General features: G+C 37.7%; 1 protein-coding gene across 7 annotated transcripts; it reads right to left on the bottom strand.

Annotated features, from left to right (window-relative positions):
- Positions 1 to 41: 41 nt before the first annotated feature.
- On the bottom strand, positions 42 to 27,973 carry LOC138033717 (heterogeneous nuclear ribonucleoprotein A/B-like). Of its 7 annotated transcripts, none has more exons than XR_011128653.1 (14): positions 27,765 to 27,957; positions 27,421 to 27,461; positions 27,186 to 27,267; positions 26,379 to 26,424; positions 18,000 to 18,041; positions 16,752 to 16,784; positions 15,556 to 15,654; positions 14,269 to 14,317; positions 13,634 to 13,716; positions 13,102 to 13,195; positions 12,145 to 12,207; positions 11,107 to 11,361; positions 5,573 to 5,848; positions 249 to 1,987 (listed from the first exon to the last, which is right to left on the bottom strand). XR_011128653.1 is itself a non-coding variant. In XM_068881515.1 (14 exons), the coding sequence occupies exons 1-13, from the start codon at positions 27,845 to 27,847 to the stop codon at positions 5,594 to 5,596; spliced, it is 1,125 nt and encodes a 374-aa protein (XP_068737616.1). In that variant the 5' UTR covers positions 27,848 to 27,973; the 3' UTR covers positions 249 to 1,987; positions 5,573 to 5,593. The 7 variants fall into 7 exon arrangements, 5 of the variants coding, with proteins under 5 accessions (XP_068737621.1, XP_068737616.1, XP_068737617.1 ...); XR_011128654.1 differs by having other exon boundaries at positions 5,573 to 5,653; XM_068881515.1 differs by having other exon boundaries at positions 5,573 to 5,748; positions 27,765 to 27,973.

Raw genomic sequence — 27,973 nt, 5'->3', positions numbered from 1 at the left:
TTCAAGACACGTCCTGGCCACTGGTTGAATCTGTTCCTGGTAGTCCCTGGATGAACTTCTCAGCTGTACTTGTTAATAGCCAACTAGTTGCCTCCGGCCAGTTGGGATTCTTAACAGTTGTTGTTGAATGTTCTGTTCTGTCGTGTTTGTGTTTCATTGGCCCTGGAAAGCCCCTATGGGGAGTGGTCAATTAAGTATGTAAGTAGCCAGAAAGCCCTTTCACAAGGCCCCTATTCAAACTACACATATTAAGCAATTCCACAAGTTTATTGTTCTTGAAGAACAGCATGGAGAATACAGTGCACCTAACTCAAAAGAGATATTATATTCTACAAAATGATTACAGTAACGTCTCTCTAATAAACTAATGCTAATGACCCGATGGTAGAAAGTAAAATGCTACTGTTCTACAGCACACCACAGGACACAAAAACCATAACCTAAGGGTGTGGTGGACCCCTGTGGAACGAAATAAATGGGGCAAGACAAACAATTTAAAAGAAGAGCTGAACAATAGAAATTTCGTTTTCATGGACAAAGGACCACTTAACGTATTCTGTTCATCTTCCCTATTATTTCAAACATTGCTCCTCAGAGGAAACAAAAGCTGGTGCCTTTATTTGATTTAGTCATAGAAGATTGTCCTCCACTGCCTCACTTCAACCTAATTGCTGCAGCACTGCACAACTCTAAAATTAAAACGCAGCCATACTCAAAGGTCCAAATTCTAAATTGACTGGAATTACATGTAGATGGCCTGCTGCAGAATGATATACCATGCCAGTTTCTCTCTGAATTGTCAAGACAATGCCCGGGCTAAGCTAAGGGCAAAACAAAAAGCTTTTGGCTTGGGGCAGGTACAAACTTCGAACCGCATCAACTCGGATTGCTCACCTTGGAATGAGCGGAAAACGGTTTTGCAAACCAAAACAATTTGGCATTTGCCCTAATTTTACCAAGGTTAGCTTAAAGATTAGGGCTAGGGTGATATCTCGAGGCCTTATAAATCATTTTTTTACGTTGATCCAAGGTGAGAATCTGTTGTTCGTGTCCGACTTTCGTACCTGCCTTTTGGATTGGTTACTTTGAAAGTGTCCTACGCTAAGGGTAGCCTCTTAGACAAATTTTCTTTGACTCGTTACATAGTCCTTCTCAGGGAGAAGAGATCGAGTGACGAAACAAAAAAATGGAAGTAGGGGACACCATGAAGAACTGAATTGTTGCTTTGCTTAGAAGCAATTATCAGATCCAAAACTCTATTGATTAAATATTCATTAATTAAGATCCTCAAAACAATAATGACTGAAATTAGCCACTCTCAAAAAACTCTACTGTGATAATTTCAACTTATCAAAGAGGAGGTGGTGGTAAGAAAAAAACCCTAGGTTAAAATAAGATGGAACAAAGTGGCTTGCAGCTTTAACGCTTAAAGATCACAGCAGGGTTGAGGTCATCCTGTCACCGGAAAGTCGCACTATTTCACAACTGCTCATAATCAGAACAGTTGTTTGATTTATGTTATTACACAACTCATCTCATTTAAGTATACTTAACACATTGACGCCTGGAAGTGAGACTTTAATCTGTCTAAATATATACTCATCAACTGGGGATGCCTTAGGAGTCACTAACTAAAACACCCCTACATCCACTCAAAAACTATGCCCCACCCCTACCATTGTGCAATTCTAAAACAATCTGACTTCTTACAACATAGTGGCCTTTCCCTGCAGTGGCAAGATGACTCCTTGTTATGACATGATAAAAAAAATGTCTACTGAAAGTACAATATTCGTAACATTATGTTAACGTGATGTGTGACTAATGATGCAGTTGTTTCAAGTGCAATTCTATTGTGTTACATTTCCCAGACAGTGAAACCGCGTTGTGCAACTCAGCATGAAATACACAGTGAGTTAGCGAGCATACGGATGGAAGGCAGTTCTGGTGTATGACAATATTGGTCCAAATGTGCTGGCACGTGCTTCTGAAAAATATGCTATGCCGTATGGGACAAGATGTCAAGTCCGCTAATAAAGAAAACAAGCCACACAATTTACAATCAAGTTCCCAACAATTAGCATCAATTTGTTTGTTGACCAAATCACATTCCTGGCAGTTTATGTCACCTCTCTTGTTGTACAATTCTTATATTCAAGGACCGCGCCTCGAATGTCATGCTCTATGTTTTGCAAGTTAAGACGCTTGTTTTAATAAATAAATAAATAAATAAATAAACAAAGTGTCTTTATTGTTCAAAAGATAAAATTACAGTACATATCTTATGTTACATTAAATTCATATAAATCAAGAAGAGAGAGAGGGCAGCTTTTGATCTATTTTGTTTTCGAGGGGGACTGAACACCTGTACAGTATCGAGGATCTTGGTCTACAGGCGAATCATTCAATCAGCACAAGAAGGAATATTCGTTCCTCTCATGTCACTATAACTTCACCCAGTTGCCGAAGTTGTGAAGATGAACTCGCTCAGAGACCCAATTGTGAATGATCAGCAAAATGAAGCACATCTACAGCAAGCAATTTGAGTAGCTAATATAATCTACAAGAAAATTATGGGTACACAAACTACAACAGGAGACATTAGGGAGTTTAAGGAACCAAGAAGGTTTCACAATGTTTCCATCTTGTATGTTGTACAAGATAGGCGAAGCATTCTTTAACCAGATTCGCACGTACAGATTTGAAGAAAGGAGAAAGAACAAAAGATTCATTGTTTTTTGTCCATGTTGTCGTCAAAACCCGAAAACTGGTCATTTTACCAATGTTTTCCGTTGTTGTTTTGACAAGTACGGGAGAGAAATGTACAAAAATGCGTGCCGCATGATCATTCCATTTTTTTTTTTCTAGCAACCTTGGTGGGCAGAATATTTTCTTCTCTCCTAAATGCTTTGCAGGAAATTTTTTTTCCTCGTCATTTCTCTGCAGGATTTTTTTTCCCTCAAAAGTGTCGTGTTTACATTTACATTGTGGTTATTTCAGTAATAGTTCTAATATGGAGCTGCAAAGACTTAAAATTTTTTAAGCTATACAAAATCATTCTTGTATAGCTACATGTTTTCGGAATGTCATTCTTTAGAATCATATTCTCATGTTACATAAGGAACTGCAGTGCTAACTAGGCTAGCCAATGTGTAATTTAGGCTAACCGTTATGACTTGGAGCCAAGTGAACCGAGCAAGCAAGAAATCCCTTATCCCATTTTAAGGGCAAACCGCAAGCTACCTAAGCTAACTGTAGGCCAACTGGTGTGACATTTAGGCTGACCATTGTGTTATTTTAATAGGCTAACCAGAGTGGCTCGCTGGCTTGCAGATTATCCAGAATGGTTGCAGTTTTGCTGGGATTTTGTAAAGCCCCCCAGGAATGACGAAATAGCTTTGCAACATTTTTTTTTTCCTTGCTTGCAGCAGAGTATGAATTTTTTTTCTATTTCATTTGTGCTGCATGCAATTTTTTTCTTCCAACAAGCGCTTGCAGGAAATTTTTTTTCAAACTAACCTCCCCCCCCCCCCCCAACCCTGAGAGTTAAATGGTCGGCCCCTAAACTCTTCCATCTTCTATCGCGTCCAAACACGTGTTTCATTTGAAACCTGACACTTCTGGCTCAATTTTCCCCACCCATGCAGACAAAGTTTAAATTCCCTACTCCCTGGGCACAGAAGATAGTCAAATACCCGGGGTTTGCCCCGGGAAGGGGGGAGGGGGGGGTGATGTTGAAGTTTCGATTTTGGTGTTGTCGTTGCCGTAGCAGTCGTCATTATTGGGACAATAAACAGGTCGCCTGCTGTTACTCTTGCAGTCACCCTTGAAAACAGAATTGATCAAAAGCTGTCCTCTCTCTTCTTGATTTATAAAACAAGCATCTTAACTTGCAAAACTCGAGGCACGGTCCTTGAATATATGAATTGCACAACAAGAGAGGTGACATAAATTGCTAGGAATGTGACTTGGTCAACAAACAAATTGATGCTAATTGTTGGCAACTTGATTGGAAATTGTGAGACTTGTTCTATTGATTAGCGGATTTGATATTTTGTCACATCCGGCATAGAGTAGAAAAACAAAAAAACAGTGTGAGAAAACAGAACAAACTCAATCCTCTGCTTTCCCTGCACAACTAGTGTCACGTTGTGCAATGCTGAAACACAGCTTAGTAACTATTGTGTCAAATTATTCATGATACTCCACATCATAATGATCTCTTCACCCAGTCAAAATCATGCAAATGAACTTGGCACATTTTGTTAAAGATATCCACAGCATTGAATGTGTATAACACACCCATCACAGCTTATTCCTTTCCCCACATTCTTAGGCACAAGGACCTGGTCGAACCATACCATACCCTCTCACAAGCAACAAGAAATGATAGACCGAATGCATAAATGGCGGCCAAAAAAATATTCTTTTGTTTATGTGCTAAAAAAATTAGACTCACTAGCCTTGCTCTCAAGCAACATTTCTTTTGTATTTTGTCCATGCAAACGAGGCTAGTGAGGCTAATTAGCACATGAACAAAAGAATATTTTTTTGGCCGCCATTTATGCATTCGGTCTATTGCATACCATTTTTTGTACAAACGTAAAATGTTATTACAATATTACCCAATAATAAAGCACACCAAAAATGAATATATATGCAAGATCAAGATTCAAATAATGAGATCACAAACACCATCATAAGCATCAATGTTCATTTACAGCAAGCAAAACAGAAGTGATCACAAATTAATAATAATTTCTTTTATTATCGTTAAAGAAACTGCTGGGAAAAAAAAAGACGAAAACTGATTTCTTTCCAAAAAGTGATCAATGGTGAAAAATTTAAAACCTGACTTAGTTGTTTTAACATAAACATGAATATGGAAACAAAGACAATGGAAAACAATACAATGAATACAATAATTAGGCTTAAATTGAAGACCTCTGTTTGTTAAAAAACTCAACAAAAGTGTCTTTAGTATTGGTCTGATTCGGGATCACCTCTGTTATGTTTTTCTAACAATCAAGAAAATTTATAGAAACAAATGAGGCAAAAAAATTATTTAATTAAATTTATCAAATAACAATACCAGTTAACATTAAGTTTTATCTTACTATTTTACATAGTTTTCTAATGAGATCAGTGTTAAGGTTACAGAGAATATTTCTTTCTTAATTCTTCACAACATTCCCTTTAACTTACTGTGCATATTTACATACCACATTTACCTAATCTCCTGAGCTACATGTTAAGCCAACCAAACAACCCTGCATGCTTTAATGCAAATGAAATGAACATGGTTTATTCTAGTGACTGTGAGAATTATGAGAGATGATTACCAGCAAACTCCTTAACAGAAGGATTAAAGAATTTTTCAGAACAAATTAGACAAGGTTACCATTAAAGACACAGCATTGTTAGGCTGGCCTTATACATGCACATACATGCATATAGTGTAGAAACCAGCATGACCTTAGCAGCTCTAGTTCTAAGTTTCTTTGCCGTTACGTGGACTTGATTTTACAGCAAGGCCAGCTCAACCAGAGATGTACAGCGTGGTGGTTCTTACCTGGCATCCTCATTGTTGCCGTCAAAGGATGCGAAATGGTGAGCTTCCAATGTCATCTCTGTCCATGATGCCACTTCCCTGCTGCGGGAACGAGCCAATCAGATCGCTTGTATCTGTTATGTGATGAAGGGTCAGCGACTTAGTAGAAACCGCTGTCCCAATATTACTCGGTGACACTAAGAAAGTGTGTCAAAATGGTTACTTCAAGTTAAAAAGGGGATGCCAAAGAATCATAACCCTTTCACAGGCAAAAATGAAGCCAAGCTTTTGAAATCCCTTTGACAAAAGAAAGAATTGAAAAGTAAAATAACCAAACTGAGTGACGTTGATGCAGGACAACTTTTTAATGACTTAAATTCATGGCAAATACCTTCCAAGGTAGATTAGGGACCTTTAGATCTATAACATCAACATCATGAAGATGGCCAAATTGTTTCAAGGAAAACTATGGCTTTGTTCATGCATTATCAACTTTGGCACAATTCTTTACTTTCCTTATCTCAAGTTTGATGAAAAACACTAGTACATGGCAAATTATTCATCTTCCATTTTATTTTTGAAACCATTTCTACCAACTCATTTAGTGGGTGATTTTCCCAGTCTGTCAAAGTTAATAGTAAGTTGGAACATGACAGAAAAGCTAGTTTGAAAGTTAAAATTGCAGTTTTCCATGCTTTTGTTGTTGTCACCTATCTTAAGGTCTCTGTCGCTACCAGAAAAGTTGACATTGATATTTTACTCTATAATATTTTCAAGCTTGAACTCTAATTTTGAAAGGGAAAAGACAATTTGATATTTTTAATGAACCACAGTGACAAAAACTACACCACCGGATGTGATTATTTAGGAGCAATAGTGATAAACTGTCTCCATAAAGGGAACATGCAAGTAAATTATGTCACAGCAGTAAGATGTACCACTTGTTGTTAAACTATAACTAATGATTTGATTCGCTTTAAAATATTGTTTTACAAACAATTCTTATTAGAATTCTTACAATATTAAATCCAGTTACAGGGAATTGACCAAAAAATGTCAGAGTACATAAAACAAAAATTATTGTATGAGAAGGCTAGATTGTAAAGCCTGACAAGAAACCCCACCCCTTCCCCCCTCCAACTTAAATTTTGATCCTTGCAGAGCCACTCCTCAGTTGCACATAAGCATAAGAGCCTCCCCTTAAAAGCCCAGGTTACAGGAAGGTGTAATTACAGATACATGTAGAACTTATGGCACAAAGCTTTCACATCTTTCTCAAGTAATTCTTTAACTTTAACTCTCACTGTGTTGCTGAATTTTTATACTCATTAACTCAATGACATGTATACGTGAAGGCAGATGTAGAGAAGTAATATTAATACAACCATTGGATACCTTAAAGTAAGAGAATTGACAAGCCAAGCCATTAAGTCTAAAGAACTTTTAAACTAATAAAACACCATTTTAAATTTGTTCCCCACTGCCTACCAACACAGTTAACCCTTTCACTCCCAAGAGTGACACTTACAGATTTTACTCTGTCTACTGCCAGACGATTGTACTCGTCAATGGGGAACCCCACGGGAGTGAAAGGGTTAACATTGCATGCTTCAGTCAAGAAAAAGGGAAAGTGGAAAAATCAATCACAAGTTCAGTATTGTTATGCCTGGAAAGTACTAGGAGCTACTGATTACAATATTTATAGTTGATTGATGCAAATGCTGTCCATGAACACGCAACCTGCATCTATGAAATATGCAGGGGTAATTCTTGGATATTCATCCCAGATTCTCCTGACTTTCTTAAGATAGTCTGAAAGCTGGCCAAAATTTTAGCCTTGCATGGTATAGAGAAGAAAAATTTCACACATCCCTGAGAGGCCAAGTGTCTGTTGTCTGGGGGGAAGAGATCAGAATACAAGGTGATAAGGCACAGCTTCAATATGAAGGTTTCTGGGACAGTCAGAAGGGGAAAATCCTTATCTGGAATTTTCCTCACATAATTATGACAAAAAGACTTCATGGGCGCTTTCTCTCAAAACATCTAGAAGTCCATGTACAAGCACTTGCATCAACAACCCAGTTCTAAGTTGGCCACTATCAGTTTCGTGTAGTGTGTAGTAGACCAGCTGCTAGTAGATTTACATTAGATTTGCTGTTTCATTTTCAAAACACTCCAGAGGATAGTTAAATTAACAAAATTAAAGGAACAGTCTCAGAGACTATCATATGATCTGAAAGAAAAGGTTCATTACACCTTGGCAGTTCATATTGCATAAAATTTACATCCAAATGCCCCAAACGGATTCCCACCTGTTCTGGCGTACCCTCATGGTAATACTGACAAGGTGAGTGCAGGTATTTTTAATATGTTTTGACCATTCAGTTGACTGTATTTCACTTTTTGAAAACAGTTTTATTGTCACTTTTGCTGTTTAAACAACCACAAGCAAATACACCCTGCAGGCAGAGCCTCTCTAAAACTTGGCAGAGAGTGAGAAAGAGGCTCTGCAGAAATCACGTCAAGTCTTTTAAGTCGCCGTGGCTCAACTTTGTGGGCAAGTCACACCGGTCAAACCGGTTTAGGCAATGATTGCATCATATTTTTTGTCAAGGCATTAAAGGTCAAATTTGAGCCTTCAGGACTAAAATCAATATGGCATCTAGGAGTGCAACTGAGACTTGGCCTTCAACAAACTGCTTGCACATACTCAATGAAGACTTACCACGATTTCTGCAGAGTCCTTTCTTTCTGGTTGATTTTAGAAAGGCTCTGCTGGCAGGCTGTAGAAAATACTGAGGCGATCGATGCACCAATTTTAAACCCTCCAACTAAGTTTAGGCCACAGGATGTTGCTATCCCTTCATCATGGCATTTCTTGGTTTTTGCAGCGTGTGCTTTAATTCTTTCACGCAATGAGCCTTTAACGTTATTTATGCCACAGAATTCGTATCTTTCGTATGTACAGATATTTAGAAACCATTCACAAAAACTGAACAACAAAATGTACAAGTATCCAATAAATTTAAACATCTTCAAAAATACAAAACTATAAGTCGAATTCAACTGTGCAGGGCATAGCACAAAACTCCTTCTTGCTTTGCAAGAGTTGGTTACATACAACATCACACCCTTGTCTTTGTCAACCCTTTCAGCCCATTATCTGTGAAAAGTTTATGTACTAAGGATTTATCATGTGAAAATGGTTCTCGTTTAAGCTTAGAATCCATAAATAATATCTGTTTGACTCTCAAATCCAATCCAATCCCTGGATGAACATTTTGAGGCTTGCCACCTCAAGGAACAACAGAGTCTATGTTCCTACATGTTAATAACCACTGAAAAAAACAATGAGATTTGCCACTATTGAGGATTTTAATGGTCTGGCAACTGCAATGGAGAGTTCACCTCTTGATCCTATTAATAGGACTGAAAGAGTTGTCTAAGACACGGTAGAGTTGGGTGTTGGTTAATGAATGACTTTTTATGTACAAACGAAATGGATACCACTATAAATTTAACAGTAACAATTGCATCAGAAGCCTTTGCTTTTCTTCATCCTGTTTTGAAAAGCCCATCCTTGACCTGTCAAGTATCCATTGCACCTTACTGTGATCTTTGTACTCTTCATATCAAAATATTTGGCAATTAAATAATAATTGCTACATTTCAAAGTGTGCAGCACCATCTGGGTTTATAACCTTCCAAACGTTTGAGTAAAACTTTGCAATATATACTTAATTAACAGCATAACAAGCAAAAACTGCATTTTGGCCAAACAAATGTTTTAGTTTCCTATTTCTCCTTACAATGCATATGCATACAATGGAAAACCCCAGAATTCTAAGGGCATTCGGAACATTCCAGTGAAATGGTGAGAACTGGCTTTATTAACTCAACTTTAATGGTCTTTTACAGCTTTCCTGTTGAGACAGGGAGAATCTGTGCATCTTATGTTTACTACACTTATCACAGTTTATTGTTTCCTCAGATTTCTACTTGATTAGTTGGTATAAATGAAAGGTGCCCTATTTTTACTACCGGGCTAACTGAAAATACCATGATGCTAACCATAATGGGGGTAATATTATTATTAGTACTTGGGACAACCAGCAAATTATGGATCAAAATGCCTTCATCTTAGTGACAGTAAAATACTTTTTACAAACAGTACATGTGTTCCCTTTTCAGTTGTCCTAAATATTCCCTCCGCCTGTACTCTTAAGGGTTTCATTAATGTTTTGCAAATAAAGTCATCAGGGTTTCACAGCTGCATTTTTATTGTTTTCTTGGCAAACACAAAAAAAGTAGGTAAGGTTGATGAAAATGGTCAATTTGCCCATCTTTCAGTGAATATTTACGTACCTGCTTGATCTGCTTTAAAGAAAGGGTAGTGCAAGAACAGAAATAAGTGAAATTAACTTCTTTTGTACTAATTGTCCCAAGACATGATATAATAATTAAATCTAATAGCTTAGAATAGTTTTGAAGAGTGCTAGTAAGGCTGACATAGTTCCAATAGTTATTACCAAAATGCCCTGTAGTCTAAATACCAAATCAAAACTAACATTACGCGCAGCAACAGTACCTCCAAGTGTCCCAATCAAAGCTACCACGGAAATTACAAATTTAAAATACTTAGAGCATTTCCACTAAGTACCACTGGGTGCATTTTTTCAGCTCATGATCACTGAATACACTTGACGAATTGAAAATAATTGTACATACTCATATTTAATACATGCATTCATCCACTATACAACTACTGACTGTCTACACAGGTAGTACAATAAATATCAACATCCACAAATTCTACTCACTTTTCCAATATTCAAAATAAAATGCTGTCTTGTTTTGAGCTCTATTCAACTTCAGCCTAAAGCTGGCACTTGTCTGAGCTCAGAAGACATGCCAGTTTGTAATTCTCTGGGAAATGTACGTATTGGAGTGCAATTGTCAAGCATTAAAAAACGTGTTACTTTCTTGTTGAAAACCAAATCCCTTTGCTTAAACAATAAATACATGTACTGATGGAATCGTCAATGAGAAAAAGAGACTTTCCTTTTTTGGTGTTAGCAATAAATATATTTTTATGAAAACCATCTAATGCATGTCTCAATGTGTCTCAACACAACTCCAATACAAATTAATTTGAATCCCAAAAATTTACAATGGAACATCAAAAAATATAATTCTCTCCTCTGTATTTTTTTTATAAATACAAATTATGTATGGTTGTGTAGAATTGAAAGTAACCATGGCAGAGCCACACACTTTGTTGTATAAAGCTAAATTCAGTTCTACTTCTCACTAAATAAACATCTTCATGCACAGGCAACATTGAAAAATGTTCCTTAAAAACATTGAAATAAAAGAAGTGTTGTTACATACAAGATTACTTCTTTAAAATCTCTCTGAAAATGTTATCGATATAGTATAGATTAGAGTGACACCAATCCATCAATTATTAATCAATATGAAACAGAAAGGCAGTCAATCTTTCAAGCCACAGTCCTGCAATCAACAAATTTCTTTATTCTGCGATCCCTGCATACCTGGGAGGTGAATACCAGCCTCTCTACCTGGGCTGTACGGTAATGCATATCCGCCTCTTGGGTATTCTGAGGCAGCCGCTGCTGCTGCAGCAAATGGGCTTCCAGGGGAGTATGCTGGAAATGCTGTTGGCAAACCAGCATAAGAAGCTGCATACAAGGCAGGATCGTAGGCACCAGATGTACCAAATGCAGCCCCATAAAGTGCTGCAGCATATGTTGGGCTGTAAGCTGCTGCAAGGTTAATCCCACCAGCTCCTGTAGTGATGCACAAAAGGACCTTTCCAAATCAAAATGTTACCTTATTGTGAATGTGCCCAAAGAGCACCCTCCACACCACACTTAACCCTTTGAATCCTAAGGAGTACACTTCATAGATTTTATTGCCAAAGAAAGATGTTTTCTTTGAATAGCCAGTCTTTTTAGCACAAATTTTTGCCTTTTCTGTGGTTTCAGCACTGCAGCATTTTGTTTGCAGTAATAAATTAAGGCTACCGCAAAATCAAAGTTTCATTTTAAACTGTTTTTCACTGTCATATTATAACTCCCAATCTACCTGTTCCTCAGCTATTTAAAAAAGCAATCTCAGTCTGATGTATTTGGAAAAAAAAGCTGTGTTTACACCTGGCCGCTACCCTGACAGGAACACTCTTTTTCAAGATCCAACATTGGCACATGACACAATTTTGTGTGCAAGTTTCAAGTCTAAATATAATATTGCACTTGGGCACAAAAGGTGGGCACAAATTCACTGTATGCATGTCCATGTAAATAGCCTTTGATACTTTAAAATACACTAAATTATGGCTTCACATGAACTCCCTGACTGCTTGCGTTTTTACATGAGCTGTGAAAATAACTGCATTTTTGTGCAACTCAGAAAACTGATTTTGGAGATAATGCAATAAAGTTGTGTGCCTATGCCTCGGGAAAAGACAAAATTAATGTGCTTTAAAGTAGCAAAGTCTGGTTATAGCTCAAAATAATTATCCTTGGCTTAATTCAGCTGACATTTAGAGTCTACAGAAAAGCCAAATTTACCTCTACTTAGACCAGTTGTAGCTCTTCCTCTTCCAGCCGGAACAACTCCAAAAGCTGTGGCAGCTGTTGAATTAACAGTAGTGAGAAAACATCATTTGCTAAAATGGTCTGCTAGCTGATGTTAATGCCTTCTTTCCCTTAACACTCACGTGAACCATAACACAAAGCAGATAAAAACACTGAATTTATTTTGTTGTTGTCATGCACTGTCGTTTTTTCCTTTCATGTATTACAACACTTATTATATGAGATTCAGTTCCCAAGCACAAAATGGAAGCATTTTTAGGTTTCTTGGCACAAAATAGCTCAGTGACATGATATCAACATGCAAGTACCATAAAGAAATTAAAAGCCTTTTTTACAATGACTGCCAAATTGTCCCGCACTCATTGGCCAATTTTTATTGTCAATAAGTGGGCCTGAAGACACACAAATTTATAATTTATGCAAAACTGATGCGATATTGCTCGCGTCAGATTGAATGAAATTTGAAGTTTCTCTCACTTTTGTCTCGCGTTCTTCTCGTGTTTGACTTAAATTTGACCCCTCTGCCTTTTTTGTTATTGTAAAAAACAAATTGATGTCAGATCAAAGAGCTATCGCCTCGTGGATTCACAGCTACTTTGACAATGTTGTAACGATATTCATGATCAATAACAGGACAGACGCATGAAAAACTGACATCAATTTGTTAAATTTACATGTATATCATGAAAAAATCAACTGAGAAAGCTGTCCAGTCAGTTCATTGAAGCATGTCAAACACAGCATTGAAGTGGGATGTGCAAATTAACTACGGTACATCTTGTTGGATCTGAAACAGCTGCAAGTTTGTTCTGCAAAATCGTTTATGATCGTCTAAAGATAAAACTGCACTTCTTCATTTTGGTCAAGCAAGTGATCTACCAGCTTTACAGCCTCTTTGGCCTAAATCTGACACTATACTTTTAAGCTCACCAATTGCCGGTATCATTCCTCTTCCAGCCACAGCAGCTCTAAGGGCTGCCTGCTGCTGTTGTACTTCCTTAGGAAGAGCTCGCTTAACTTCAACCTTGATTAAAAAAAACAAAACAAAAACAAAACAAAATGATCAAACATGCTTCACACAAAAATGGCTTGGTATAGAGCATAGGCTATCTATGAGAGGTGGTTTTAAAAACCATTTTCAGTTGATGAATGATCCTCTTCAAAAAGGACAACTGAAATTTAAAAGTATTATATCAATAGTTCTGAGGGCCCGGTTGTGCGAAAGCCGATTAACTTAATCCAGGATTAGCCTGAACTTTTGTTTCATGTTTTCAACTTTTTTGTGAAAGTTTCTTTTGCTTATTTTTGTTTTTTAATTAAGACTTCTTCTAATGTAAAATTTTGCAGGATATCAGTGTTGAACAGCATTTAGGAGAAGAGAAATAAACTGCTTTAAGAACAAAGTACACATTTTAGTGCTACCACACTGAAAGAGTAACTTCTATTTCTCTTTTTAACTCACTTTATTTCCATCAATCTCATGGAATTGTAATTCACAAATCTTGTCTACAGTGTCTTCAGAATCAAAGGAAACAAAACAGAACCCTGCAATTTAAATAAAAATTAATGTCAAGGATTTGAATAAGGTTTTAAACAGAAGATTGATCAGGTTTTTTAAGCCAGAAAGTAATCGTTTTTTGGCATTTATTCAAGGCTGCAACATATAGGAAACCTATCTGTAATCCTTTAGGAGATATTGCACTTAGTCTTCAATACTTTTTGGATCCTATCTCATTTTTTCATCACTAGGGATAAATGTTTGTATGACCCCTGAAGGCCATCAGAGACGAACAGCAAGTGTAATTTGAAATACTATGTGGCAGAACCATTTTCCTATGGCTGATTCATAAGTATTTAAAGACTGCAATGTACAGGAAACCTTGAATTCAAATTAGGCGAAGCTAAATAAACAAATTCAATTCAGCAACAGTAACAGTTCTTGAAAGAGAGCTCACTGCATGATGACAAAATCAAAGATCAAGTATTGGTTCCAAATAACATGTCAATGTCAAGTTCACAGATCAGAACAAAGACAACATATTCTTTCAAAATTTATTAATGTGTTCATCAGGGTGATTATGGGAAATCTTTACACACCTCTTTTCTTTTTCGATAAGTGTTCTGTGACATATTCTATATCTTTTACCTAAGGAAACATTAGATAAACTCAGTCATCCAACTCAAAAAGCACGCAAAAATTTTGAAGCCAGTAGTACTAAAACCTTTCAACAACAAATGTGGCATATTTTGACTACTCCGGGGGTGGAGGGTAGGGGGTGAGGGGGTGAAGGGTACAATAGCTGGCCATAGGCCCAGTCATTAATTTATCTAAAGCATAGTGTTTAGGCCTAAGTTTAGCATTTTTGTTAGGGTTTGGAACGTTGTTTCAGGAACTAGTCGTCTAGCGCTCAGACAGGAGCACTAACTGGGGACACTGTAATTAAACTGAAATTAACAATTAACGCAAATCAAGTCAAATGTTGGTTTTTTGGAGGAGAGGGGAAACCGGAGTACCCGGAGAAAACCTCTCGGTGTAGAGTAGAGAACCAACAAACTCAACCCATGTATGACGCTGAGTCTGGGAATCGAATCCGGGCCACATTGGTGGGAGGAGAGTGCTCACCACTGCGCCATCCCTGCACTAGGAGTGAGACTTGATAGCTTTTACTCTGTCTTAAATGCCAGATGCTTACTTACTCGTCAATTGAGGGCAGCTTAGGAGTCAATAGGGAGTTAAGCAAAGACGACAGGTACGGGAACTAGAACGCCACAAAGCAAGAATGTCATTGGTTAAAAGAGGAAAAATAATCGTGCCGCATGTGCAACAATGTGAAATCACCAAATTTTAGGTTTCGAAGAAAGCGTGATGATGTAAAAATGAACCATTTATCTTCTATTTTTACTTGAAGACTGTTCGTACCCATCCAGTTGCAGGATAGTTCGCCCGTATTGTACAAGGTGAACAAGACGGAATAATTGCAAAATACTCGCAATGGCACTAAGTTATATTTCAAGTGATGCTGTTCATTGCTGTTGCCATTGTCTTTGCTTAAACTCCCTAATAATTGGTTAACAACCACTGCATCAACTCAATAACTATGAGTGTCCCCCTTTGATTCCCAGTAATGAGATGATCGATTTTTACTCTGTCTAACCCCAGACAATATTACTTGTCATTATGGAGGGGATATGTAGGAGTCACTGTTAATAAAACTGCCTTTGCCAAAGTTCTCTCAAGTCTTTCTAGATCAAGCTCGCCTTTAATGGACACAGTAGTGGCCAATTTTTTGTTTCCAAATAATTGAGGCTGCATCAGCCTCTATTTCCCATATATAGTTCAGTGCTACGGCAAAAAAATGGGGCTTCTAAATTATGACAACTTACCGGTGCATATTTGTTAAAATATTCTCTAATTTGATGATCTGATGTAGCTTCTGGTTTGAGACCTCCCACAAATATTTTTTTCACCCTCAAATGAGGTGGCTAAAAATGAGAAAAGCAAAAATTTGCTTTTATTAACTGCCTTGCCTAGAGTTGAAAATAAAACAAAATGACACATAGAACCTTTAATTATTTCAAGCCATTGCACCTGAGACAAAACATCACACACACTTAAGCCATTGTCAGTGGGTTCACAAAAAAAATGAATTTTAGAATTGCTTGCTTTCAATGTGAAATTTCTATGGTGCTACCATCTTGATCAACTCTCACATACTATGGTTTCCCTTAGCTAGCTTCTGTGAAAAACAAACGGGCAATTTATCCCAACGCATCAGTTATTCCACATGGCAACCTCTGGAAAATGTAAAGCAAAAGCCTTTCTAAACGTCCCTTTCTTGGGATACACTTTTTTGAATTAAATTTACCTTTTTTTATAGTAAACAAGGCTGTTGCCTAACGGTTGCCCGGTCACCTCATAAGGTGATTCATCCTAACTTTCTTGTAAATTTGATCCCAGCTGGAGATTAAACGATGAAAACAGCAGTGGGGAAGTGGGGGTGGGACCTGAGTTAATTAATTAATTCTAGGCTCTTGAAAAAATGACTCGGGCTATTGACTTCTAATATACATGTAGGAAGCCCGAAGGGCTCCTGAAAAATCTCTTTAGGCAGCAGCCTCCTCCTCCAGCAACTGACTTAATCAATGTGTGGTTCCAGAAAATATGTCCATAACCCACCACAGAGGGAATTTCACTTATTTATTTATCTTATTTATCTACCAGATCAGTAAATTGTACTGAGTTCAAAATTAACCCCTTGGAAAGTGATTTTTATCGTCCAAGCCCCCTTCCCCTCTGGAATTTCCTGGAACCCTGACCCCCCACCCCCTGGGAATTTCCAATTCCCTCTGTGGTGAGGTATGGATATATTTTCTGGAACCACACAATCAGCTTCATGTTACCAGCAAAGACATGTTTCAATCTGAAAACAGTAACCCTTATATCCCTTCTAGGATTTTATTCATCACTGAGGCCTAGTTCAGGGGTGATCAAAGAGTTAAAATTATGTGTATTAATTAGAAGCTTGCACAATACTTCTATTCCCATCACCAGCATTGGTCAAATACATAAATAGACTCACCTTGTTTATGGGTGCTGCTGGTTTAGGATCAACCTCAAAAAAAGAAAAAAAATGATTCCATAAACACACCTTATAAATCTCTTCCCTCAACTCATGAACCAGACCAAGTTAAAGTGATGCATTTAACCCATTGAATCCTAGGAGTCTCACTTAACAGATTTTATTCTGTCTAACCCGAGATGATTTTACTCGTCAATGGGGAACCCCACAGGAGTGAAAGGGTTAGGAGGTCTATCCACTTAATAACAACAATATGATAGTGATAATGGTAATGACAATAATATAAGATCAAGTCACAAGACAAGATAAATTAAATAGGGTTTGGAGTTAAGAAGGTTACAGGGTTGTCTGCAAGGTACGTAGATGTGCTGATTGTTATTTGGGTTCTAGATTTGGGTATCAAACAAGCTGAGCTGCTGGCTTGAGAATTTGGGAGCACACATTCATGTGAAGTAATGCTACGAAAGGGGTCTTAAAACTGAGACAACACACTCCTGCGGTAACTTAATTAAAGGACACACTAAGACAAGGAAGATGACTACAACATTACGAACTGATGTAATAAAATAGGAATAATTCTTGACTTTCTGCGGACAGAGCAACCTCCGAGGAGATGGTATTCAAACTGTGCAGGCATAAACACTACTTATCCTCCGACCCAGACATGGGGCTTAATTAGAGACTAAAGCATCTGGGGAATGACTGCAAAGGTCTGCATTCCTCCCAACATGTTTTTTAAAAAAAAAACCCAACTAATCAGATACCACATGCACCCAAACAACCAAACCACCAACAGCACAATCTTTGTCAGCACGCAATGAATCTTTCTGATTTGCCTTTACCAGAGGAGAGCAGTTGATGATTGTCTCACACTCTTTAAAGTCAGCACATTCCTATCCCAATTTGGGATAGGAAAGTGGTGGGATTTGGGCTGATAACAACATAATAACCAGAACATTTCATTTTTTACTAATTGGGGAGACTACAAAGAAATCAATTGAAATTAAATTTCATCACTGGTAAGTTCAACTGTTCTTTTAATTTGATGACAGTGGGAAAGAGCTGAAGTACAAAGGGAAAAACCTCCCAGAGGAGAGTGGAGTTCTAAACAATCAATACATTTAACAGGAATATGGACTTTGGAAAAGGAACCTTGGAAGGAAACTTCTCTAAAGACAAAGTCAACACTGGTTTTATCAACTTTAGTTGCTTTTGTGATACCGTGAGAAACATTCCTGAATAACTTACAATTTTGCCATCTATCACATGCTGTTTGTTGTGGTTTAAGACCTAAAAATACAAATGCACCGCAATAATTAATGTCACATACAGATGTATTCATCAATTACACGTTTCACATTTCGTCCATGATTATATTTCCTAGACACTTTTACTGGCTAAATGACATTCAATATTGGTAATTTCTTGTTGATTTCAGTATTTCATTTCATTTAAAATGGTCAGTTACAGTCAAACTACGTACGTCATATATGACCAGCAGTTTTGAAATTTGAAACTAGTACATATTCAAATCTACTTGCCAGTTTTGAACTTTATATTACTCTTGAGATTCTGAATTTCCCATAGATATTTCCTTGATATATCACAAATAGTTAGTTATGAACTTTTGTTTTACTATAAAATAAGCAGTGTTTGAAAAGTAAAAACTATTGTTCCTTCATTGTGCATTTTTCGTACCAACTTTCAGAAAAACCTTCAAGTTCCAATTCAAACCTCAGACGTTCCACAGAGGAATTCGGATGTTCATTTCAGTCTCGCGGATACTGGTCACGCATGACATAGCTCGACTGTAATACTTAAACTTGAGTTCAAATTATTAGGGATCTCACATGGTTGTGCTGAGGACAACAATTGCTAAGACCACCACAAATCTGTACATTAAATAAGTAAAAGGCAGGGGTTTCAAGAAAACATGAATTTAGGGGCTGGTTTGAGTAGAGTAACCATCTGTGCGTGTGCTGCCATTTTTAGGAGAACACTCCCAGATGCCACATTTCAGAAGCAAAATTGATGATCACCTTTTGATAACTTCAAGTCATTGTCAAAATGAGTTTTAATCTTACTTTTGAAAGAATTAGTCTTTTATTTTTTCAATGTAGGGGAAAAAGTAGCCCTAAGATTAAGCATTGCATGCTGGGATCAATGCATGGCTTCAACATTTTGAGCGCTATCGGATCGCTTCTGGTCTTCAAAACAAATCAAACCAGGAACTGGTTGCAACATTTTTTATGCAATGGGTGATTGTGTTGATGTCATTGTCAAAACATTAAGCATAAACGAAGCAACCGCTTCCCTCGATGAAGTCAAAACTGCCCTAAATGGCTATTCTGCAGCCCGCCGCAATTTTATCGTCGAACAAGCTCAGTTCAATAGATGAAAAAGCAAACCCTGGTGAATCCGTGGACACCTTTATTCTAGATTTATACTGCCTCGCCGAAAATTGTGAGTATGGAACTCTGAAGGATGAACTTATCAGAGACAGAATTATTGTTGGAGTCCTCGATGATACACTGTCTGACCGTCCACAAGCTAAATCTGACCTCACTCTCACGGACACTGTTCGCATGACCCAACAAGCCAAAGCAAGAAAATAAAATGGAACCATTGTCCCTGGGGTAGAAACTCAAAACAAGTTGATCACGTCAGTCACTCCCACTCTCACAACAAAAAACAAGCCACAAACAACCAACCTGCACATAACCGAAACGAAGGATACAATGTACATAAAAGAGCCCTCCAAGAATGACCGTCCCTGTTTTTGGTGTGGACGCCCGAGCCACAACAGGAAGTATTGCCCAGCTAGATGGGATGTCACCTGCAAACACAAATACCAACTCTTCCAACCAACTTGTACCCTAATGTGCAGATAAATGGTCGCCAGTTGGTGGAAGAAAGGAAAGCTTGTATCGATTGAACCAACAGCGCAACTTTGACAGCCGTCACAGAGCAAAGGAACTGCCAAAACTTGAACCGGGTGGCCGAGTTTGGATAAGAGATCAAGATTGGTATGGCCTGGTGACAGGAAAAACTGAGAAACCCCGATCCTACCTTGTCACTACAGAAAGGGACACACTCAGACGAAACCGCCCTGCCTTAGTAGCCATAGCAAAACCCACTGAAGCCAAACAACACTCAGCTATGCCGGCCTGTGATGTCACTCCTGCCTCACGAGTACCTGTCATTCCTGTATTGCCCGTGCCCAGCACTGATCCGTCGAGGCCTCAGACTACGCAGGTGCCACCATCACCACAGACAGCTGTCCCAGTATCTACTCCAGGAACAACACTGGATGAGTGCGTACCTCCCAGGTGTCCAAGCCCTGCAGTCCTGACAACTCAGTCAGGAAGAGCTGTGAGTCCTCCAGAATGCTTGAATCTTTAGTTGAACATTGAACTGTGTGTGCCTCGGTGCTTCATTCACATGAACATTTTGATTTGTTGTTATTATTCCTGTTGTTGTTCGTTTTGTTATATTTTCATTGCTTTCCCTTTTGACGGGGGGATATAGGATTAGGCATTGCATGCTGGGATCGACAGGTCAGCCATCTTGAATAAACCTTACAATTGTGCTAGCTTGCGTTACTCAATCAAAGTCTCCTTTCTTCTTCGCCTGATACTATAGTAGCCATTAACTCAGTGTTCGACTTTCAGGAAAAAATACTAGGGGCCAGCTGACCCCTTGGTTTACAGATGTGGTCGCCGGCTCAAGTATTTTAGTTTCCAAAAAATTTCAGTCCTTATTCAGGACTTATACATTTCAACATTATTTCTGAGAATTACAGTCATCAGTGGAAAAAGTGCTACGGTGCATACGTAAGCTGGAAACCAATCTTAATACCAAGTAAACGTGAGCAGTGTTCTCACCAGGCTGTGCCCTTGCGGGATTCACGCACAAAAATTCCAAATTGGCGCACAGTTACATCACCACTGTGTGCCCCAACCAGCACAGAAATGTTTGGAAAATACTCGTTTATAGTTCATCAATGGTTTTTTCTAACCAAAAGAAAGATCTTAAGTTTAATGCGAATCTCTGAATCAAACAGGACATCGAAAACAGTTACCGGGTATGTGTAGTCATCTTCAACTCGCCAGAAGACTGAGGCTTGTTTGTGGTCACAATGCTGGCCACATTTACTGAAGGCTCAATTCTCGAAATATTTGCTTGGGGAGTTGCAACTACAACAAAAAAGATTGACACAGTTCTTTTCAAGCCCTAACATTCCAAGGTTGGAGGTACAAGAAGCCGATTCCGCAAAAGTCAGTCCACCAGTAGAAGACAATTCTGCTTCATTATTATCGACATGTAGCAAGAAAGATCTACGTGTATTTCAAAATGCTTGGAAGATGAAATACAGATGGCTAGAATATTTCGAAAAAAAAAACCTTGGGAAAGGGCCCACCCTTTTTAGGGAAGGTCCCTAAATTTGAGGGTTATGGGCCATATGACCCCTTGAGAAAAACATTCTGGTAAGAACACTGCACGAGGCATACCGGTGTACACACAAGTATAAGGTCATTGCATTTAGCTTAATTGTTTATGTATTTTAAAATTGTAAAGGCTTTTTCTTTATTCAAAATCTATCATGTACACTTTCCGAATAAAATTAACAGTGTTTAGAAAATCTTGGATGTTACTTCTAGAATGAAGTTAATGAAAGATGTAAATTTCAAAGGATATGTAAACACCGTTTTCAAAGGCTACCTGCATTAAAGTGTGAAGTACAGTCCGCTATTGGACATTCATTGCACTCATTCGATGACTAAAAAAATTAAATAATTTACAATAAAAATATCTTGATGGCCAGGCTGGCGACTAAGTGTAAAAATAAAATGCTGTTGCATTGGCCACCTCAGCGGTCACAACGTTGAGCACTGAAACTTCTCTGAGTGAAGTTAAGCCAATGCTTTTTGTCAGCTGTTGGTGCTTATTAAAACAGCTCTGCCACCCTGTAGGCTGTAGATAAATTTTTGATTGATTTCTATGCTCAAATTGGGAATCCCAAGGATTCCAGAGTGGAATGCTTCATGTGATGCTAATCATGCAAATGAGACCTGGCCTCTGACCGAGCTGAACCTCCAGCAACTGCAGCCAAACAACAGGGCCACAATCCACAATCAGGCAGATCTGTGAATGTTAAACCAGAGAATGACTGGCCACCGTCCGATCCAAGGAACTGCTAGCACAGCTCGGTCTTGAGGACCTCAACCTCACCCTGAGGGTGAGATGGCTTTGCTGGTATGGTCACGTCGAGTGCTCCCTCGGCGCAGCCAAGTGCACCAGTGACATGCTGGTACAGGGAAAGTGTGGGCCTGGGCTGCCCAAGATGACTTGGACATCTAGAGCTGTGTGAGAGTGATCGCAAGGAATGGAAACTCACTGAGGTCCGCCCTAATGATAGAGACACCTGGAGAGCTAAGTGTGAGATCCGCCACGCATGCAGCTAGCCATTAACCTGGAAGTAAGTCCACCGATGTGGAAGATGCTCCCACCTCTGCACGATAAAATGAAATAACTGATGACGAAAATGACAAAAGAGGACCTGCCACCAAATTTAAAATTTTCTTTTTTCATATCTTTTTCCATTCACACCACTTTAATTTATATGGACACAAATAATTAATGCACATTCAATTTCAGATTCAGGGCACCTTAGACCTATGACTTTGTACATGACATCAACACTGCCATGTTCTCGTATTTGGAAAAAATATCTCTATAGGTTGCTACAAACACTGTCCCCGAATAAGATCCACTGCAAAAGTGTGTTAAGTTCATAAAAATTATCTTTATAACCCAAAGAAAAGAAACATTGCACCCTAGTGTTTTAAGGAGGCACAAACCGGTTTCAACCGGCTTTCAACAAACTGTAATATCTGGAGGGATTGATTAATATAACGGCAAAGTTATGGTACTGTATGAGACACCGATAATTGCTTAACAAGTTGCATTCATCAACATAAACACTTATATCTAAAAAAAAAAACTAACTCGGTGACCCCTAATTTTCATAGCTGGATGCAAAATAAATCACTGAACAAAACTGAGGCTTCTGGTCAACAAAACAGTCATCAAAATTCTATTAATGTAAGGGTTAACAGAAAGAAAGAAAGCTTGTGCCTTATTTTATTGTTTTTTGTTGGCCTGTGATGAATGTCTGGAAAGGTTTCAAAATTAGGGTTGAATTACGAGCATGGAAATTAACTCTGCACTTAATTAATGTTGCAGAAAGTAATGCTCAACATAATTAGCGTGATTTGGATTTATGTGAATTTTAACGATTCACGTTACTTTCATTGAGCATTATTTTCCTTTAATTAAATTAATAAGGTAAAGAGCATTTTGCTTTGTAAATTACAAGCATGTCACAACATTATTCAGTTTTGATGGTAAACAATACTTTCTGTCATTTAAAGTTTTTTGTTTTGTTTTGCCTGGAGGTTGCAAGGGAAGTGCAACCTACGATGAATGAGACATAATTTGCGAAAAACAGCTTGGTCTGACTGCATGGGGTAGCTTTGTTATCATCAACAAAACATACAGCTGAAAAAAAATTACTGTACCAGACTTTTAACAACTTTGCAACACAACACTGGCAATAATGGAATTTGGCCACCCATACTTTGAACTCTGGTCCACTAGCTGTTTAAAAATAATTATTCCCATACGATTCAGCTACAAAAGGACACAGTAACTTAAACAAAGGCAGTCTAGCTTTGTTAGGTTTTCTTTTCCCTATTTTAAACTTCATACTTCATGTACCAGCTTGGCATTTTCAAGGCATATAACCTCTAGCCGTTCTGGTGACAGGTGACTGAACAAAAACGGTCTTTTTTGGCTAATTTCTCATCAACAACAACTATATAAAGAGAAATAATAAATATTTAAGGTCTCAGGTAAAGGAGAACTCTTAGACTACTGTCATGTTTTGGCCTACAAATAATAATAATAATAATAATAATAATAATATATTTAAGAAGCAACAAACTTAACTCAGATATGGTCACAAGCCCATTTAATTTGGTATGTTGATTTTCTTAGTTCAATTTCTTCTGAAATGTTTTAAACTGGTGTTTATGCAGAGACCACAAGAATGCACTAAAAAGTGGAACAGATTTCAACTGCCTGCATTAGGTGTTTAAGTGGGAATTTTAATCATCAGTTGCCTGATGACTGCTTTGTGAGAAGCATTAACCTTGGGAGTAAATAATTTTGTTTGAAATAGCCCAGACAGGCCTTGAAATATAAATTAAATGAACCTTCATCTTCTTGCTAAAGAAAAGTGCTAGGATAAACACAAGTCACTGTCCAAAATTAATGAGATTCCCCACAGGCACAAATAGACTGCAGGGAACTTGATGAGACAATTGGAAAATACAAATTAAATTGACTTGGATATACTAGCTTCCTTAGCAACTGACTGTATTGATCAAGAAGGAGTAGTTAAAAGTAATATTAGTATCTTCCTTTTCTCACATCCATCAAGGACAACACAAATGGGAAGTCCCATAAACCCCGTAACACTGACAACTGCATTTTTTTTTAACAAACACTCATTAAATGTTTTATGTACAAATAAATTCTTCTGGCTCCATGGGATTTTTAACTATTTAGTTATTTTAGACAATCGCTGAAAAAATGTCTAATACTAACTTTAACACATTACAGGTACAATAAAGTGTTGAATGTTGTTGTTGGTACTTGAAATCCAGAGCACTTCCATGCCCCACCTTTCCTACAGAGTATTTTCACATGACGTCACAGTAACCATGTGGTACAGAATAACAATTCTCGTCAAGTTCAACTCCCTTTAGGAGCACTCTTGAGTGTTTTATACCCATGCCTTGATAGAGAAATAATTGATCATTTCTTCAAAAAAGGCGGGCAGGCCAAGTTTGTGAACCAAACTAATTCTCTAGGAATTGAAACAATTCGTTTTGTAAATGAGTTACTTGTTTGTTTAATCAACAATTTGATCATGACCATTGATCATCTGACTGGAGACATTGCTCTATGGCCACAGTAGTAGTTCTAGTTATGCAAGTCCTTAGTTTAACATCTAAGCTTTGTCAGTGAATCATTTGTGTCATTTATGAAGCAGCCCAGGTTGCACTTAAATTCACTGTAATGTTGACCAAACTAGTTAAGATTCTGAAATACATTTTAATCATTTAATATCATTTTTTTCAATGACCACGAAAAGCCTTAATGTAATCAACAAAGCATTTACTTTACAAAAAATACAACTAACAAACATAAAGTGGGTGGCAAATGTAAACTGATGAAAAAGATTAGATTGTGAAAAGCATTTTTAACCTCCTTAATTGGCTAATAATTTTTGAGATAAAAATCAAAGCCAGTTTTAATGAACTTTCTTTCCGTCAGTATCCTGGTAATGATATCGTACATTTTAAGGAGAGACTTGAAGAGTTCAACCGGAAAACCTCCGGTCATTCAACATTTTGACAGTTCTCTTTTATCAGAAATTTAATAATCAAATCAATATTGACCTATAGTTGAGAAACTGAAAAACATTCATAGAAAAATATTTCAGAGTTGATCCTATTAGGTAGCCAGGAAACATCACATGAAAATGCTATAACAACACACACTAAATTTTTTTAATTTACAAAATAGCCCCAAGACAGACACCAATGAATGCAAATTATAATTGTGAATGATTTGTGAAACGTGCTTGACCATATTTCTAGGACTTCCTTGTTATGTAAAAGCAGCTTTCATTCAATACTCTTTTGAACCATAGTGTATAACACTTTTTTACTGTTTAAGGCACAAAAAACCCAGTTCCTTATAACCTGATAGAATCACCTGTGTTTAGACAGTAGTTGTTTTTTTGCAGAAAACGCAAGGACATTTTGCAAGTAAAATGAGATCTACTAACGTCACAAGACCCTTTTGAGAGCATTTCAAGTGCCTATTCTTGAATACCAACAGCTCATATTTATTAATAGAGTGGTTGTAGCTTGTTTTCTTGACTCCGTCATGCAACGACTTACAACGTTTTGGATCCCATTAACCTTTGATACTTGATGAAATATTCCCTTGATGGTCATTCCACAATCAACAGGATACATCAATGTCCTTTCTCCATTGAGATGACAAAAAAGAAAGCAGACTCTTTTTCTTTTTTTTTTTAATCTTCAAAAGTTGCTATTCAGCGGACAATATAATTCTGGGAATAGGATAAGCTGATTGGCTGTTGTGTCACGGTTCTGTGACGAGGTGTGACATGATCGTATCAGCATTACAATATATGGTGTGATATTCTGGTATTGCTACTTGCTACTTAAAATACCGTCTTTCCTGAAGCTTTTAGGCCATTTAGAAAGCAAACACCTGACAAGCCGCGAGACAATGACCAGCCAGAAGGTTTGTCTATTAACCGTCCGAAACGAAAAAACCTGCAAGATTTACTCGGTAATTTTTGGCCAATGCATTAAACCTACTTTATCTCTTCACGCTCCATTTCGTCCATTGTTGAGATTTAAGGCAAAAAAATATCAATATGCCGACCTCTACGAATATTAACAATGCGACGTGATTGTGAAGTACATCACTTCGTTTTTCTAAAAAATTTAAAGAACTTACCGCGTTGGCCTGTTTCGGATCTTTAAACTGTACAAATGCGAAACCCCTAAAATGAGTGAAAACAAACAATAAATTATCTAATACCGTACTTGGCTAATTACTGCAACGTGTCTAGAGCTGAATCGTTTGAGGAAAATAATCTTGAGAACACAGAAAGGGAACAGTGCCAATATATCGGTTTCGCACTGAAAGATGAAGGAAATACTGTAATTCCTTTTCGAGAAAAATGAATATCAGAAAGCGAATGGAAAATAAAAGCAGGACATAAGCTTACAAGCAGACTAAACATCGATCGCGGTTATTCGGCGGTTCGATTTAAGCTTACGTCGAGCGTTTTGCACTATAATACTAATGCGTGCATGTTCTTTAGTTTATAAACGAAAGTTATAGCACGAAAATGATTCTCAACAGGGGGTTGTTTATGGCAAAAAAGTCAGACACTGGTGGTCTGTCAAAAACCTCTTCTTTCTTTCGTAAACGAAAACAAATCCGCGAGGATCTAAAAATCAACTTTGAACAATGGACCACTTGGTTTGAACGACCTTACAAAAATTCTCGGAAGCGTTTCGAGGTGTTAAGAACATTTAATGATCACACAATAGAAAACGTGAGCTGTGACACGGTAAGGAAAAGTAAAGCTTGTTTTGCAATGCATTATAAATGTAAACTCAAGACGAACGAGCACGTGGTGTGAGACGACAAAAGAACACAATGTTAGGAGAAAATTATACAAAACCAGTGTAGTGTACTTCATATTGAACGTTTTGTGACACATCAAAACAAAAAAGCAAGTTTAAATCCACAAACCTCGAACGGCCCGTCAGAGCGTCCATTTTGATCTCAACGCCGATAACATCGCCGAAATCCTTAAAGTAATCAGTCAAAGTTTCTGAAATTGAAAGAAAGGCATATGGTAGAACACAAGCTCGGTTCAAAAGAACACAGCTGGTTGGCGAACAAAACTTCTAGATAAATTTAACACCGGCAAAAATTTTTAAATTTGTGACATTTCTTTTAGTAAAGGAAAAAAATATCACGCTACCTTTTGTGGTCTCATAGCTAAGTCCGCCTACAAAGAGCTTGCTGTGAACGAGAAAAAATTACAAGGGAGATTTATCAAGTGATCCAACCACAAGGACGCGGCACGCATCAGAAACAACTTTGTTATAAGCTTGAAGAAGTTTTATGGCCGTAAAAACACTCATATGCATTCACAAAATATTAAACACACGTTACCACACAGCAGGAAAACTTCTAGATTACGACCTGTTAAATTCACGGCCCTTTTTGCGGTTCCGATAATAGACTAAAAATTATTTTCATGTATAAATTTCTTGAATCTCGCGTGTAATATTGACAAAGTTACGAAGTAACTTTTCGCTTTACCCCTCATCGTCTTCTTTGGTCATTCTCTTCTTCGCTTCAACAACTGGACCCGGAAGACCGTTGACCATTTTGTTAGTCGCCATAACACAAAGTCCTTGAAAGCGTTCCAAGGCCGAGGTCCTAGCTCATAAACATCGCTTAAGACACGGAGCTAACACTAGCGCGCCAGCCATGCCAAAGTACCACTCTCTTCAAAACCGAATCCTCGA

Source organism: Montipora capricornis, chromosome 14, assembly GCF_036669925.1.
Source record: "Montipora capricornis isolate CH-2021 chromosome 14, ASM3666992v2, whole genome shotgun sequence".
Lineage (NCBI taxonomy): Eukaryota > Metazoa > Cnidaria > Anthozoa > Scleractinia > Acroporidae > Montipora > Montipora capricornis.
Note: the sequence above shows the minus strand (reverse complement) of the source record. Positions and strands in the feature narration are given on the sequence as shown.

Bases quoted from the DNA above. Each gene is read 5' to 3' on its own strand.
- LOC138033717 (XM_068881515.1), bottom strand. From the start codon at position 27,847: ATGGCGACTAACAAAATGGTCAACGGTCTTCCGGGTCCAGTTGTTGAA. The intron at 12,208-13,101 runs GTGAGCTTAAAA...TTAATTCAACAG, and splicing joins AGGAATGATACCGGCAATTG to CTGCCACAGCTTTTGGAGTT. The intron at 11,362-12,144 runs GTAAATTTGGCT...GCATCACTACAG, and splicing joins TACAACTGGTCTAAGTAGAG to GAGCTGGTGGGATTAACCTT.